Source organism: Lytechinus pictus, chromosome 16 (genome assembly GCF_037042905.1).
Source record: "Lytechinus pictus isolate F3 Inbred chromosome 16, Lp3.0, whole genome shotgun sequence".
Classification (NCBI taxonomy): domain Eukaryota; kingdom Metazoa; phylum Echinodermata; class Echinoidea; order Temnopleuroida; family Toxopneustidae; genus Lytechinus; species Lytechinus pictus.
Genome location: NC_087260.1, coordinates 7,720,670 through 7,735,037, shown reverse-complemented (window position 1 = coordinate 7,735,037; position 14,368 = coordinate 7,720,670). Strand labels below are relative to the sequence as shown.

Genomic DNA, 14,368 nt, shown 5'->3' with positions numbered 1-14,368 from the left:
ATGGGATCAATGCTTTTCTTCTATCAATTCTTGAGAAGACTTTAGGATTCATTTCAATCATCTCCATCCTCGTAATGCTCGTTGTCTACGCAACACTAGGGTCAGTTCTAGACTCAGTATTTCCCTATTTGCTTTAAAGGGGAAGTGAACTGTGTATGGTCTCTCTTTGACTGTGTGTTATAAATACATAGTCTTTAAATATACGTTTTCAGATATATAATGCTACAGAAAATAGATTGACCTATATAATTGTATTTGTATAGAGAAATTAAAATGTTTTGAGAGGATAAGTAATTGTTTTGCTACTTGGTAACATAATTATTGCGGTGTAAATGTATTGAGTAGTTAATTAGCATGTTATCATTCAAGTGGGTCTATATTACTAGACTGCACTAGCATTATGTGTCATGAAACTGGCCAGGTATGAGTAGTTGAGGACTCGAGATGGTGCTATTGGTTCGTATCTGCTTTAATATAATTGATGGTATTCTCATTACCATGGTTTAGTTAAACCTGAGTTAACTAAGATCACACATTTATGGGGTGCCAGGTTTCAACTCATTCACCAAGTAAAAGTTATTCTAATCCCGCTGCAAAAGGTTGTTTAAAATCAATTGAGTCGTAAAATTGGAACAACAAGAAAATACAAAAATATAATGAATTCTAATGAATTAATTGGTACGTTATATTTACCCCAAATGTGGCGGAAATAGTATGAAATCCAGCATTCCATAGAACTTTGGTTTTAAATTCTAGAACAGAGTAGGGTTAAATCTACGTTTGATAATCAGAATATCAATCATTAGATTTATGTATCTTTTGCTTCTTATGTCCATTATACTATCTCTGACCGAAATTGTTAAAAAAGAAAGGGATTTATTCATTCTAAGAAGAGAATCTTCCAACACCTAATAAGAATTGGGTTAATATTCGGTCTTAAACAGAGAAGATTCAAGGTTTTTCAAATATACTTACTCATTCTTTTGCTCTCTTCTCTTGAAATGTTTTTTTCAGTGTAAAAGGGTCTCAACTCACCAAGATTCAATTGAATATAGCTGTCAGTTCACTTGCTGGACATGTCCTGTTTCTTTTCGGAATGAAAGCTACAGGAAACCTGGTAAGATACATGCTTCATGCTTCAAATTTATATTTCAATACCCTGATAATTAGTAGAGAGTTCATCCCGAACATCTTTAATCTCACTGCACAAAATGACATTAGCCATTTGATAATTGGTTAATATCATCAATCATGATTAAAGATGTATTCCAGGCTCAGTGAAAATAATATGATTTGAACAGATAAAGTAAAATCAGACAAAGAAAGTACTGAAAATTCATGTTTTGACATTTTAAAGCTTTATCGCCGAAACGATATGATGTATATGTTCATGAATATGCAATGAGCAATCTGATTATGACATATCCGATCCCACTTAAAAATTGTTTTGAATTTATTATATGAAATTATACTTATTTAAATTTTGTCCACCAAGAATTGAAAAAAAAGATTTACAACTGATTTACTGTGTGAGATAATCATTAACCAAAACTTATTTGTTACAAGGGAGATGTATTATACACACATGTATCGAAATATGAAATTATATTATTACACTGTATGATTTCATGTAATAATATAAGAAAAAGGAAAGTGTGGACAAGATACATTAGCACACCTATTGCATATTTATGATGGCGTGCATGTAATTGTTTTCACAAAATATTGCTAACTTTAAAAAATAAATAAGTTCGTTATTTTTATTATATTTTGATTTAAAAAAAAATCAGCGAGCAGTTCGTAGAATTTTATTCACTCATTTTGATATAATTATTTTCAGCCCGGAGTACCCCCCTCTAAATGGAAGAAAATAAACCATAGGAGAAGAGGGGGTGAATAATGCCAACTGTGGGGGGTGTTGAAGATGATGGACCCCTTCTACCACATTTCATTTTCTCATCGGTCCCTATATCTACTCCCCACCACACACACAAACGCACTCACAAAATACTCACACACCCGCACACACAAACGGGCTACACAACCGGAGTTTGGGCTACCGTCCCTTTTATTTTGTAGGTATGAAAAAAAAGTAGATAAAAGGGGGAAATGGAAGAAAGAAAAAATGAGTAGAATGGTCCGGGTCGTTTATACACGTAGAATACCCTTCCAAATTCAATGAAAAACAAGAATTGGTGTCAGTTTCACGCTTTCTTACCCCTATCAATATTTCCTAGCTCTCCCCCTCCCCCGCACACACACACATACAACCCCAACCACACACACCCCAATATCACACACTTATACTAAATAACAAGTGAGTGATATTGTGAAATCGCAGGTTTAATTATTCAAGCAATATTAAGTCTATCTCTTCATTAACAACATTTCGATTCAAGCATATAAAATACATTTGTCTCATTCCAAACATCACTCCTGCAGTTCGTTTGTGCGATCATAGCTGCCTGTCTTCAGTATCTTTACACCGTCTACGCCCTGTGGTTGGTGGTCCAGACTGCTGTACTCTTCAATACATGTTATCTACACGGTAAGCCTCGAGATTCGAACATCGCCCAACCAATCCAGACGAAAGTACCGGAGAAGAGCATTACGGAACCTATCCGATTGACCAGGATATTTCTCCTTGTCTGGGGTAAGTGTATTGAAGATATCATTTCGAATGGGCAAAAAACACGATTCATCTTAAGAAATCACTAAAAGTCAAGGTCATCATCTTTAAACTTGACGAAGATTAGGTTCATTTGAACAACAACGCATGGGGTTCAAGCCCAACGAAGCACTCGCGTACTTTTAAGGGCGTTTATCTTCATGTTTGACACCTTTCACCCAGGTGAAATAATATGGTTATCCAGTTAGAAGAATCATTCCTCAGTTGAATGGGCGGGCACCCGATCAGGGTAGCCATGCTAGAGCGGGGGTAACAATATGCAGTGCTTAGAAACATAGTATTAAGCGCTAAATATGTAGTCCATATTATTATTCATTTGATTAAAACTGATGGTTTTAAACATAATAAGACAAAATGATTCTCACAGGATCAGTGGACGACAGGACATACACTGCACGTCATATTTCTCTTTTCTTCGGAAAAGATGGCGTGTTAAACGGTTGTCATTGATTGGAAATCCTGCTGGATATGGAAATTTTCGAATGACAGTATTCACGTATGTCACAGTAAATTCGATTTACATGATCATCGATGGTTGTACTTAGGGCTATCTAGAAAGGGAACTGCTCACTTGAGTATCTGGTAAACTGCTGATTGTTCTACACCCACTTTATCGACATTATGTTTGGTCTTATCCCATTTTTTGATAACTTCGTATTTATTTTGTGAGTATTATTTCTCTCTCATTTATTTATTTTTTTCTCGTTTGATTACATATATCTGTATTTGTACTTTGTTAATTTGTTATTTGTTGTGTTATCTACTTTTGAGGGGCCCACATTGTACAAGCATTGCTTTTAGTTGGTCCCTCCATTTCCATCTTAATTTAATTTCTATTAAAAAAATAGTATACATATTTAAAACCTACAATGTGTTGCCCAAATTGTCTAAATGTTTTTTTTTTCACAACATATGTATTATAATTTTTTTTTTTTTAATTTTTTTTTTATTATTTATGTTTATATATGGTATACAACTTGTTTTTGTTTGATGGAAGTGAAATAAATAAATTTGAAATTTGAAATGATGTAATCCTACTTGATTACAACTAGTTATTTCTAATTGCTATTTGCCATTTTGTCTAATGTCATTTGACTTTTTTTTTCTTTCAACAAGGAAATAAATAATAGGTAGACGATATGGAATTAGACCAACTGTGCATAAATGAGAATTAGAGTAAGTTGGTATTAGACCAAGATATTATACACCAAGTATCTGAGAGGAGCAGGGGCAGACTGTCCCCCAGACAGAATATTAAAGGGGAATCCAACCCAAATAAAAACTTGTTTTTATAAGGAAAAGAAAAATTAGACAAGTTGATAGGTGAAAGTTTAAACAATATTGGACAAACAACAAGAAAGTTATGAACTTTTAAAAGTTGTATATATTGGTAATCACTATACCCATGGAGACTTCAAATTGGCCACATATGGGATGTCATAGTGATGTAAGGCAAGGACTACTCTTCCATGTACTCCAATACATATTATGGCTAAAATGTCATTTTCCCCAAAAGTTTTATTTCAAATTATATTTTTGTTTCATGAGGACATAAAACAACTACCTGGGTTATATTTAGATTACTGCCCCAGGGGAATGGGTACTTAGGAAAAAACCACGAATCCCTGATAATAAAGTACATGGCCTATGGGAAAGTTGGTCTTGCCCACTGTCATAATTTACTTACCAGGTTGCCAGTTTGAAATCTTCATAGTATTAGTGATCTCAATTTTAAAGCAGCTATAACTTTTTTATTGCTTGTCCGATTTCTTTCAAACTTTCACCATTCTGTTTAATTTATTTTTCTCCTTCCCAACACAACATCTTATGGCCAAGGCTGGATTCCCCTTTAAAGACCGCTTTTCTTTACTTGTCATGAACTTTGTTTCTCATATCTCGTAGGTGGATCATTGCTATTGGTTGGTCTCCTGTACAAGGAAATTCCACATGGATTTGGAACCCCAGAAAGGTAATACTTTTATTAAATTACATGCACACTTTCATACTAGTAATTATTGCATTAATGCAGCATTCATGTTTATTAAATGTATATGATAAAAGAGGAGATAGAAATACATTATCCAATGTGCAGTAGCAGGGTATCAAACACTCAGCCACGTCATCTACATTCATAGCTAATTTTATTAAGAATTTTTAGAATTCAATTAACGTAAGTATGTTACATAACAATTGTGTTTCATAGTTGATGAATTGATTTCAATAAACTCCACATTATATCACATGTAAAAATCATTTTGTTTTGTAACAATATCTATTAGATATATCAGTTCTAATCTTACGAGACAAATTCATATATGCATTTCAAATTATTCAAGATTCATATTGATTACAAAGCAAGGAATCAATGGAAATAGCGAAACTATACAAAACATAGATTATTATTTTTATTTATTGACATAATATGCCAAATGTTATTTTACAATAACCATCTATAACAAGTAGGATACGAAAAGGTATATAGAAATAGTCTGCTTCGGCATATGGAATAAAATAATCACAAATGTTTAGTAAATGCCGTAGAAATAAAATAGTAGATTTTGAATTCTCTTTTTTTGTCACATCATGGGCACTGACGAAGAGTGTGACTTTACCTTTGGTTTTGAGAGCGACGCTCCTTTTTTTTAAATCTATACTATTTTATGTGATTATATATATATATATATATATATAACGATATTACATTTCGCGTGTTGGACATAGATGAGATAAAAGAGGCAAAGAGGTAATGCATTATACTAGTGAGCTTTATTGTATCCCTGAAGAAGACGTGGGATTTACGTCGAAAATTTGGACTTGGAAATAAATTTGTTGGAACTAGTATAATGCATTACCTCTTTGCCTCTTTTATATTTATAAATGTGAGAAATTATACTTGTACATAATATGTACACAAGTTTATTGAAATCTAATCATTTGTATATCACATTGCTGAATGATTAATGACAACGAATGAATAAATAATAATGAAGGAATTGAGTGCCCCCAAACACAGGCACACAAAACGAAACAACAAAAATCGCAACCCCCCCCCCCCTCCCCCATACACAAGCACACGAAATTCTGAAGAGGAAAACAAGAGAGAAAGAAAGAAAGAAAGAAAGAAAGAAAGAAAGAAAGAAAGAAAGAAAGAAAGAAGAAAGAAAGAACGAACGAACGAACTCAAGAAAGAAAGAAAGAAAGAAAGAAAGAAAGAAAGAAACTAGATGAAACATATGGTTGTCTTAGTGATAGTATCGGCGAAACATGATTGACCCGTAAAATATTCTACATATTTTCTTTTTTAAATACGACTTTCTACTTTCATCAAAAGTTCAAAACATTCTTCCTCATCAGGTTTGTAGTCCCCTTTATCTCAAATAAACAATCATTATTTTTAACTCCTAAAACATTAGTGAAATCCCGAATATAGCGGAGGCATCCAGTATCCATTCCAATGTGGCCATTGATTGTTTACGGAACGCCAAGTAAAATAGGCAAATGAATTGATCGTCTATATGAAAAGCCAAGTAAAATATAGGAAAATTAATCATTATACCTTCGTATTTGCTCTACGGCGGCCGTACGGCGAGTCGAAAACGGCCGTTTTCACATTTTATGTACGAGCTACATAGAGGTGGTTTGTATGAAAATGAATAAAACGGCTGTTTTCGACTCGCCGTACGGCCGCCGTAGAAAAAATGTGACCATGGTATAAATCTCCGGCCATTTTTTACTTCAAAGAATTTACTATACAAGGTGACAAGAGACTCTGCACTTCAAACATCTTTTTGTTTATACTTTGTTCCTGCTTTGTATTCTTATCCGTAAATGTAATACTGCCCTTTGTCGAAATGAATATTATTTTGCATTCTGAAATGAATAGACAAACCAAAGTGAAAGGTAATGTTTTCTGTTTTTAATTAGTTGCTGGCTAGTCGAGAAGGTTGATGTGTACATCATCTTCATCTCCCTCATCACAGTAGCGCTAGTGGTAAGTCCATAAATCTTAGTGCTAAGTTATTTCGATACGTGGTATTACGACTTACAAATGATGTCACATTTTGTTAATTTTCATTACAGGGTTGATATACATGCTCATGACCTAAACCTCCCTTTATATTTTCCCCCTTTTCTTCCTCCTCTTTTCCCTTTCTCCCTTTGCTTTATTTTTATCACAACTTTTAAAAAATCAGAAGGGGCTCCTGCGCCCCCTCTTCCTGTAGCGCTTTCCCTAGATTGCTCAATAAAAAAATTCTTAATCATGCTATTCTGCATAAAAATAATTACAGGGATCAGTTTGAAAAAAAAATGAGTGAAAAGAAACCGATTTTGAATCGTTGGCTGTATCACTAATCGGCGCCGCTGCAACTATCCACTCAATAATAAATGTTTTAAAGGGGCGGCGTTGCATTAAAATGATTAAATCCTACTGTAATAGTCACTCTAACGGAACGGATCCAAAACCGATCCGAACTATGACGTTATATCGAACGGCATACTACACAACAAACACTGTGGTTTTAACCGGTGTACATGTATAGAGGACCACACCATTTATTTTACACCGGTTTTAACACCTATATGTGTTATACAACACCTTTGGTTGTTTCGTTTATACCCTTTGGTGTTATGTTCAATCTCTAGGGTATAATTTTTACACCTCAGGGTGTGGTCCTCTATTAACACCAACTGGTGTCAGTTTTAACACCACAGGTTTTTACAGTGTATGTAGTTCGGTTTATGAGTCTGTTCCTTTGGTGTGCATGTAGCACAAATGACAAAAACGTTTCACTGCTTTTATACTTACCTTTCAGATCAACTTCGTGCTCGCCATTTTGACGGTGGTGTATCTTATTAAGATTGATGATAAGCCTACTGAGCACATCGATGGCTACGCAGAATGGACCGAGAAACTAAGGAACAGAGTCAGGTAATTATCTGATCCTGCGCTTATAAGACAATGAACCTGTTTGCAAATTAGTAGTGACACTGACATGGGCTTACCCCCCCCCCCCTCCCAAATAAATAATTGGATGCATAAATAAATAAATTTCTACGACCAAGAAAAATATGAAGTTAAAAAATTAGAAAAGATGAGGTGAATATATGTTGTTAATATTGCGTCACAATCTCTCACAAAACGTGATTTCCATATCAAAAAGGGCGGAAACGTTGCTGGAAGTAGACAAAGTAAAGGATGAAGACCAATTTACCATCACATCATGCACTCATGCAAATAAAACCTTATTTCACTTCTTATCTCAAACATTCCTAGTCTTTGTCTGTCATCATCACTCGTCCTCTCATTCGTTCTCGTGATGGCCTGGTCCTCGCATGCCCTGCTCGTCTTCAAGTCCATCATCGCTTTCGATTACCTCTTCATCATGTTCAACATGATTCAGGTGAATTCATAACATTCAACCTAAAATGAATGGGATATTGATTCGATGTCGTCATAATAATATGAGCAAATAAACATTTTAAGGCAAAATGCATTACTGATAAGATTCATCTCATCATTCATATTCTTTTCAATCAAGGTCTAATTGTACGATCGTGCTTTCAAACCATCCAACCAATACTGGGTAGACCCCCCTCCCCCGACGCGGATCCAGCCAGATTAGACGCATTACCATTTTAGGGACCCTATTGTTTTGTACAATAGTTGGCCTTTCAAAAGAGGGAAGGAAAATTGAAGAAAGTGGAGAAGAAGGAAAGAAAAGCATTAAAAAAAATCCAAATGTCTAGACCATGTAATTCGATATTGCTTCTGTAATTCAATGGTTTATTTGAAAAAAAATAACATCTCTCAATCAAAATATCTCGGTGCCACCCCAGCCATTTACAATTACCATATCTGACTTCTGCATCACCATTTCACCTTCTCAAATATTTTAAGTTGCGAGAAGAGACCTGTTCCATCATTTTAGTATACAAAATATGGTATATCATTTATCATTAATATTTTTTTGTTATTCATTCCAAAGATTTTTACACTTCTAATCCCCGTTCGTTAATCACTATCTATGTTAATATGAAAATCACATGAATAAAATATGATCAATATGGGATGTCATCGGATGCTAATAATTCGGTATTATGTCCATCATTTAAAACTAAATCATACCAGTATAATTATGTAATAATGATCAATATTATTGATTCCGATTATCTATTGATTGAACTAATCGTAAATAGTACATAATTCTTACATCCTGAATGTTTTTCTTAGTCTTGTGCGATTTCATCCTTATTATTTTCTTATTCTTATTCATTTCTCATTTTGCAGGGTTTTCTGATTTTTGTATTCTACTGTCCTGTGAATCCAGAGGTACGATGGTTGATTTTACACTGCAAAAACTCCGGTGTTGATTTAACACCAGCCCGGAATCTACTTATGTCCACACCAGAGAAGTATTGAAACAACACCAGTTTGGAATCAAAAATAAAACCGATGCTGTTTTAATACTAATTGGTGTTGTATAAACACCTATCTGGTGTTAGACGAAAAGGAAGCTGGTGTTGTTTAACACTTTTCTGGTGTGGACATAATTATATAGATTCCGGGCTGAAGTTAAATCAACACCAGAGTTTTTGCAGTGTATTTTCTGAAATCAAATAATACTAGACTTGCCACTACGCTGAATATCGTTTTACCAAAGCCCACTCTCGAATGTTTTAAGACTTGTTTTACTATAAGGCATTTGTACTATCGATGGGTGGTGATACGCATACGTCGAAAGTGTCAGAGGCTGCTCGACTTATGTGCAGCCCACCCCCCTATTTATTCTATGCCGGCTGGGGCAGATTCCACCCCCGGATTCCACCTCGGGTGGGTGTTTCATAAAGCTGTTCGTAAGTTAAGAGCAACTTTAAGAACGACTGGTGATCCTTTCTTGTGGCAAATGGTAAATTCATTGGCGATGGTTTAGCGCGCAAGAAAGGATCATCAGTCATTCTGATAGTCGCTCTTAACTTACCAACAGCTTTATGAAACGGCCCCTGGATGTGAAAGTTGAAGCCGGAATCACGCCAGCTTCAGTCTTGCGATTGGTATGTGTATTACCCCGAATGGACTCACGCAGGCTTGACCACTGAACTAGAAATAACGAAAGTAGCCATTAATTGGCATTTAACTTGCTAGAACAACAAGATAATAAAAAAAACCCATTTAATTTATAAAGCAGAGTGGAAGAATTGAAAACAGGAAAACATTCAGGTCACCACATGAAATTACAACTTCCACTCAAATATTTGTTTAGCGGGTAGTGAGATATGCATCATGTTCCTGATTATTAGTTTTAAAATGCTTAAAATATCCTGTTTTCATATCTGAATAATGTCTAAAAATCGCGTTCGCATTATTTATTTACTGACAAACGTATTCGCACAATAGCCAACATAGCCAATAAGGGACGCACCATTAGATATCCATGGGGCTGGAAGTTTTTCCAACGAAAAAAAAACTTGACTTGCTATATGAGCAAAAAAAACTTGGTCCACTGACAAATCATCTGAAAGAGGTAAAAAAAATAAAAAAATAATTGGCTAAGAAAAAAAATTACTCAAAGGGAAAAATATTTGCATCAACCCAAACTTCCAGACCCCCCCCCCTAGGTATTTAATGGTGCGTCCCTAACCATTTTGTCTTTCATTCGTTTTCTTTAGGTACGTGCTGCTATCTTCCGAACCAAAAGCTCAGATGAAGACGAAAAGAAAGACAGCGATGATGAACAAAATAACTGATTTGATATAAAAAAAAATATTCAAAAGGAAAACGTCATTAGCTCTACCCTCCATACACTCAATCAATTATTTTCATTGAGTAAAATATCCGAGTGGAATTTCGAAAAGAAGAAGCCCACATCCCGCTCATCAACCAAGTTGTAACATTTTGTTATTTTTACGTTAACTACCAAAACGGAATGCACCTAGGAAGTTGTGATAATGAAATTATGATTATTGTTAATTCGCTTTTGTTCTAAATTCATTATTTACTATTTACACGTTTTGTCTTTATCCCATCTTTTCGCAAATTTGAGATGAGTTTTTTCATTGTTTGGAGAAAAGATTTTGTATTCAACATGACAGGAATATTATAGTAAAAGCAATTATTGAATATAAGTACAGGTATAGATTTCTGAGTAGTCTCAGGTGCGTGGCTAAACAAATGAAACTCTGGGGTTCGATTTCTGCTCGGCTATAATTATGGAGTTTAGAAATACTGCAAGGCTCTGGGAAATAAATGCTCAACTCAGGGGCCTCGAAACGGTTTTGAAAGCTTTGGGGCTCACCATGCAAAAAATCACAATAAGATGCTAATTTTTTACGTTTTTGTATACGGTCTCGGAAAAAAGTGGGGGCTGAATCAAATGGGTTTTTATAGCAATGTTGAAACAATCGATGTTTGAAATACTAGTACTACGAATGGAATATGGCAACTGATTCCACAACGATGGCCTAGCATGTGCAAATGGTCCTAGTTTGTAAGAATCCTGCCTGAGTTTCAGGTCACATGACTAAGGTCAAAGGTCATTTAGGGTCAATGAACTTAGACCATGTTAGGGGAATCAACATCAAAGTCTTAACCTAAGGTTAAGTTTTTGAAATGTCATCATAACTTGGAAAGTATATAAATCTAGTTCGTGAAACTTGGACATAAGGATAATTATGGATTACTAAATATCCTGCCTGAGTTTCAAATCACATGATTAATGTCAAAGGTCATTTAGCGTCAATCAACTCTGGCCAAGTTGGGTTTATTTGTGGAATTACCATCATAACTTTAAAAGTTTATGGATCTATTCCATAAAACTTGGACATAAGAATAATAAAGTATCACTAAACATACCGTGCGGGTTTCAGGTCATTTAAGGTCAATGAACTTTGGCCATGTTGGGGGTGTTTGTTGAATTACCATCATAGATCTGAAAGTTAATGGATTTAGTTCATAAAACTTGGAGTAATCAAGTATCACTGAACATCCCGTGCGAGTTTCAGGTCACATAAACAAAGTCAAATGTCATTTTCAGTAAACTTTGGCCATGTTTGGGGCAATTGTTGAATTGCCATCAAAACTTTGAAAGTTTATGGATATAGTTCATGAAATGTGGACATTGGGGTAATCAAGTATCACTGACAAGTCTTAGGTCACATGATCAAGGTCAAATGTCATTTAGGGTAAATTAACGTAGTATTATATCATTATGAATGGGGTTTTTTTTATAATTATTTTACAGTAGATTTCAAAGTCAGCACTCCTGCTATATTTAATCGCGTAATGCAGGCGAGACTGCCAGAGGCGCTCCACTTGTTACCGTGAATCAATTAAACGAGAATTCTATAGGAACCATTGTTACCAAATTGTGGACATGTTATTAAAATAATGTATACTGAACTATCATTTCATTTCATTCGATTTTAATTCCAATGACAATGCTGACCTTGTAACAAATAGAAAACGCCACCAACCAATAAAATGTTTATTGTTAGAAATTTAGATTTTAAAAAATACATTATATTGTAATATTGTTTAAACTGATCTAGATGTTCATTGTATATATTTGAATAGCACAAACGAACATACATATATTATATGAAAATACAAGACAGGCAATATTTACAGATGGTTTTATGGATCATTCACCTGTATGTAGGGATGTTTTGTTACTGAATGCACTTTGAATTTTTGCTTAACCAAGAAAGCTCAACATGAATAAGATATGGATATCGATAAAGTTGTCTATCGTAATATTTCAAATACATGTATTACATTTCAACCGACCTTTCTCCTCTCAACTGACTGACGAGTAATTCCTCAAAAAGCTGTATTACATTTCAAATGAATGAAAATGCTTCCGCATTATTGATACCAACACGAGAAATAGAGGGTGAGTGAGTGAGTTAGTGATATCCTCGACTCTCTCATTTGCACAAGGGCGGAAATCTGTTCCAAAAGGTAGGGGGGACCAGGGGCTGGAAAATTTGACTTAAAAAAAGGGGGGAAAGGGTTCTTTTTGTACCACCCCAAATGGCAGGTCATTTCGATCTAAATAAATTTGACAAGCAAAATTTTAAAAAAAAAGGTTATCACCCAAAAAGTAATGTCATTGCGTCCAAAATACATCTTTTGTTTCGATATTGAATGATGTATTTCTTTCCATTATAAATGCCAAAAAAATAGTAAGGGGGACATTTGATATTGCCCCCCAACTATTTTGGGTAGTGGGGACACGTCACCGTGTCCCCCTGGGATTTCCGCCCATGCATTTGCATATAAATGTGTCGTGCATATCATCACTAGTGCATATAACTGTTTTGTTTTTAAATGGTTTAACTCTCTTACATCCGATTCTATGCGATCTCTGGTCCACCGACCTTTCTCCTCTCAACTGACTGACGAGTAATTCCTCAAAAAGCTGTATTACATTTCAAATGAATGAAAATGCTTCCGCATTATTGATACCAACGTGTATACGTGTTTTAAAAAATCAGAATATATAATTGAACTGAAAAAAAATATTTTATTCGTCTTTGATGTCATGATATTTCAAATGTTTCAAATTCTTGTCATTGTATTCTCTTTGCTGGTGATACAAGTATATTTCTTTCAAACGAAGATCTACAGACGCTTCAGTCAACATTCAATCAAGTAATCATTATAAGTTCCCAATGGTTATATGAATACAAATTCTAGTTTCATGGTGTTCTCAAATAAAATGTATAGTACTAACAATATCTTAATAATTCTAAAGTGAACCAGGTATCTTCATTTAAATCCCTTGGTATAATGATTGATAATAAATTGAAAAGGACTAATCACGTTAATCTCACTTGTAAAACTCTATTTAAAAATATCAGTGTCATGTATAAACTTTAAAACTTTCCTAAGACCTTCTTATAGATAATATATCATTCAATTAATTATCATTGTATGGGTAACACATCTGTTACCTCAAAAGATAGAATTATTAAATCATAAAACGTGCAGTTAGAATTATTTACCATGCCTCATTTCTTGCCCACACATCAACTATATTTTCTTGCTCAAAATAATGCAGCTTAATTATTTAGATGTATGTCAGTTAGGAATAGGACTTTTTTATCATAAAAAAATTATCCCCGACTCGCTACTTATATTGATTTAAATTGAGATATGCATAAACATACCTGCTAAGCAACATTTTATAAATTGTTCTAATGTATATATTGTATTTTATGTATGAATATGTATGACTGATATTCAAGTTTATCACTGACTAGATTAGCATACATTATGTTTGTGAGTGGAATTACCTATATATTTTAACTTTTCTATATGAATAGTTGAATTAAACTTATTTTCATGAATATATATTCTGATTGTGATGTCAACTTCAAAATAAAATCCAGTAAATAAATGGATATAATTATGTGTAATTGTTTATTTTACGATGATTATCTTATCATAGCACAATATATCATATTTTAAAATCTAAAACGTTCACGAATGATAAAAAGTACACACTTTCTAAATCATATTTGCCCCACATGCACTGTGCAAAGTATACTAGCGAATTGCTTCAGGAAAAAAAGTTAAAATGTGATTGGGTTTTATACTAAGTATTCCAGGATTAAAAGCCCCCTCACACCTGACCGAATGTAGGCGGACGAAGGGTGGCGAATGGGAAAAATGAAGGA

General features: G+C 34.2%; 1 protein-coding gene across 1 annotated transcript; it reads left to right on the top strand.

Annotated features, from left to right (window-relative positions):
• On the top strand, positions 1-13,968 carry LOC129278920 (adhesion G protein-coupled receptor E2-like). Its single transcript, XM_064111338.1, has 9 exons — positions 1-100; positions 1,015-1,117; positions 2,443-2,653; positions 4,592-4,658; positions 6,614-6,680; positions 7,504-7,619; positions 7,965-8,091; positions 8,979-9,020; positions 10,358-13,968. The coding sequence occupies exons 1-9, from the start codon at positions 75-77 to the stop codon at positions 10,433-10,435; spliced, it is 837 nt and encodes a 278-aa protein (XP_063967408.1). The 5' UTR covers positions 1-74; the 3' UTR covers positions 10,436-13,968.
• Positions 13,969-14,368: the final 400 nt, after the last annotated feature.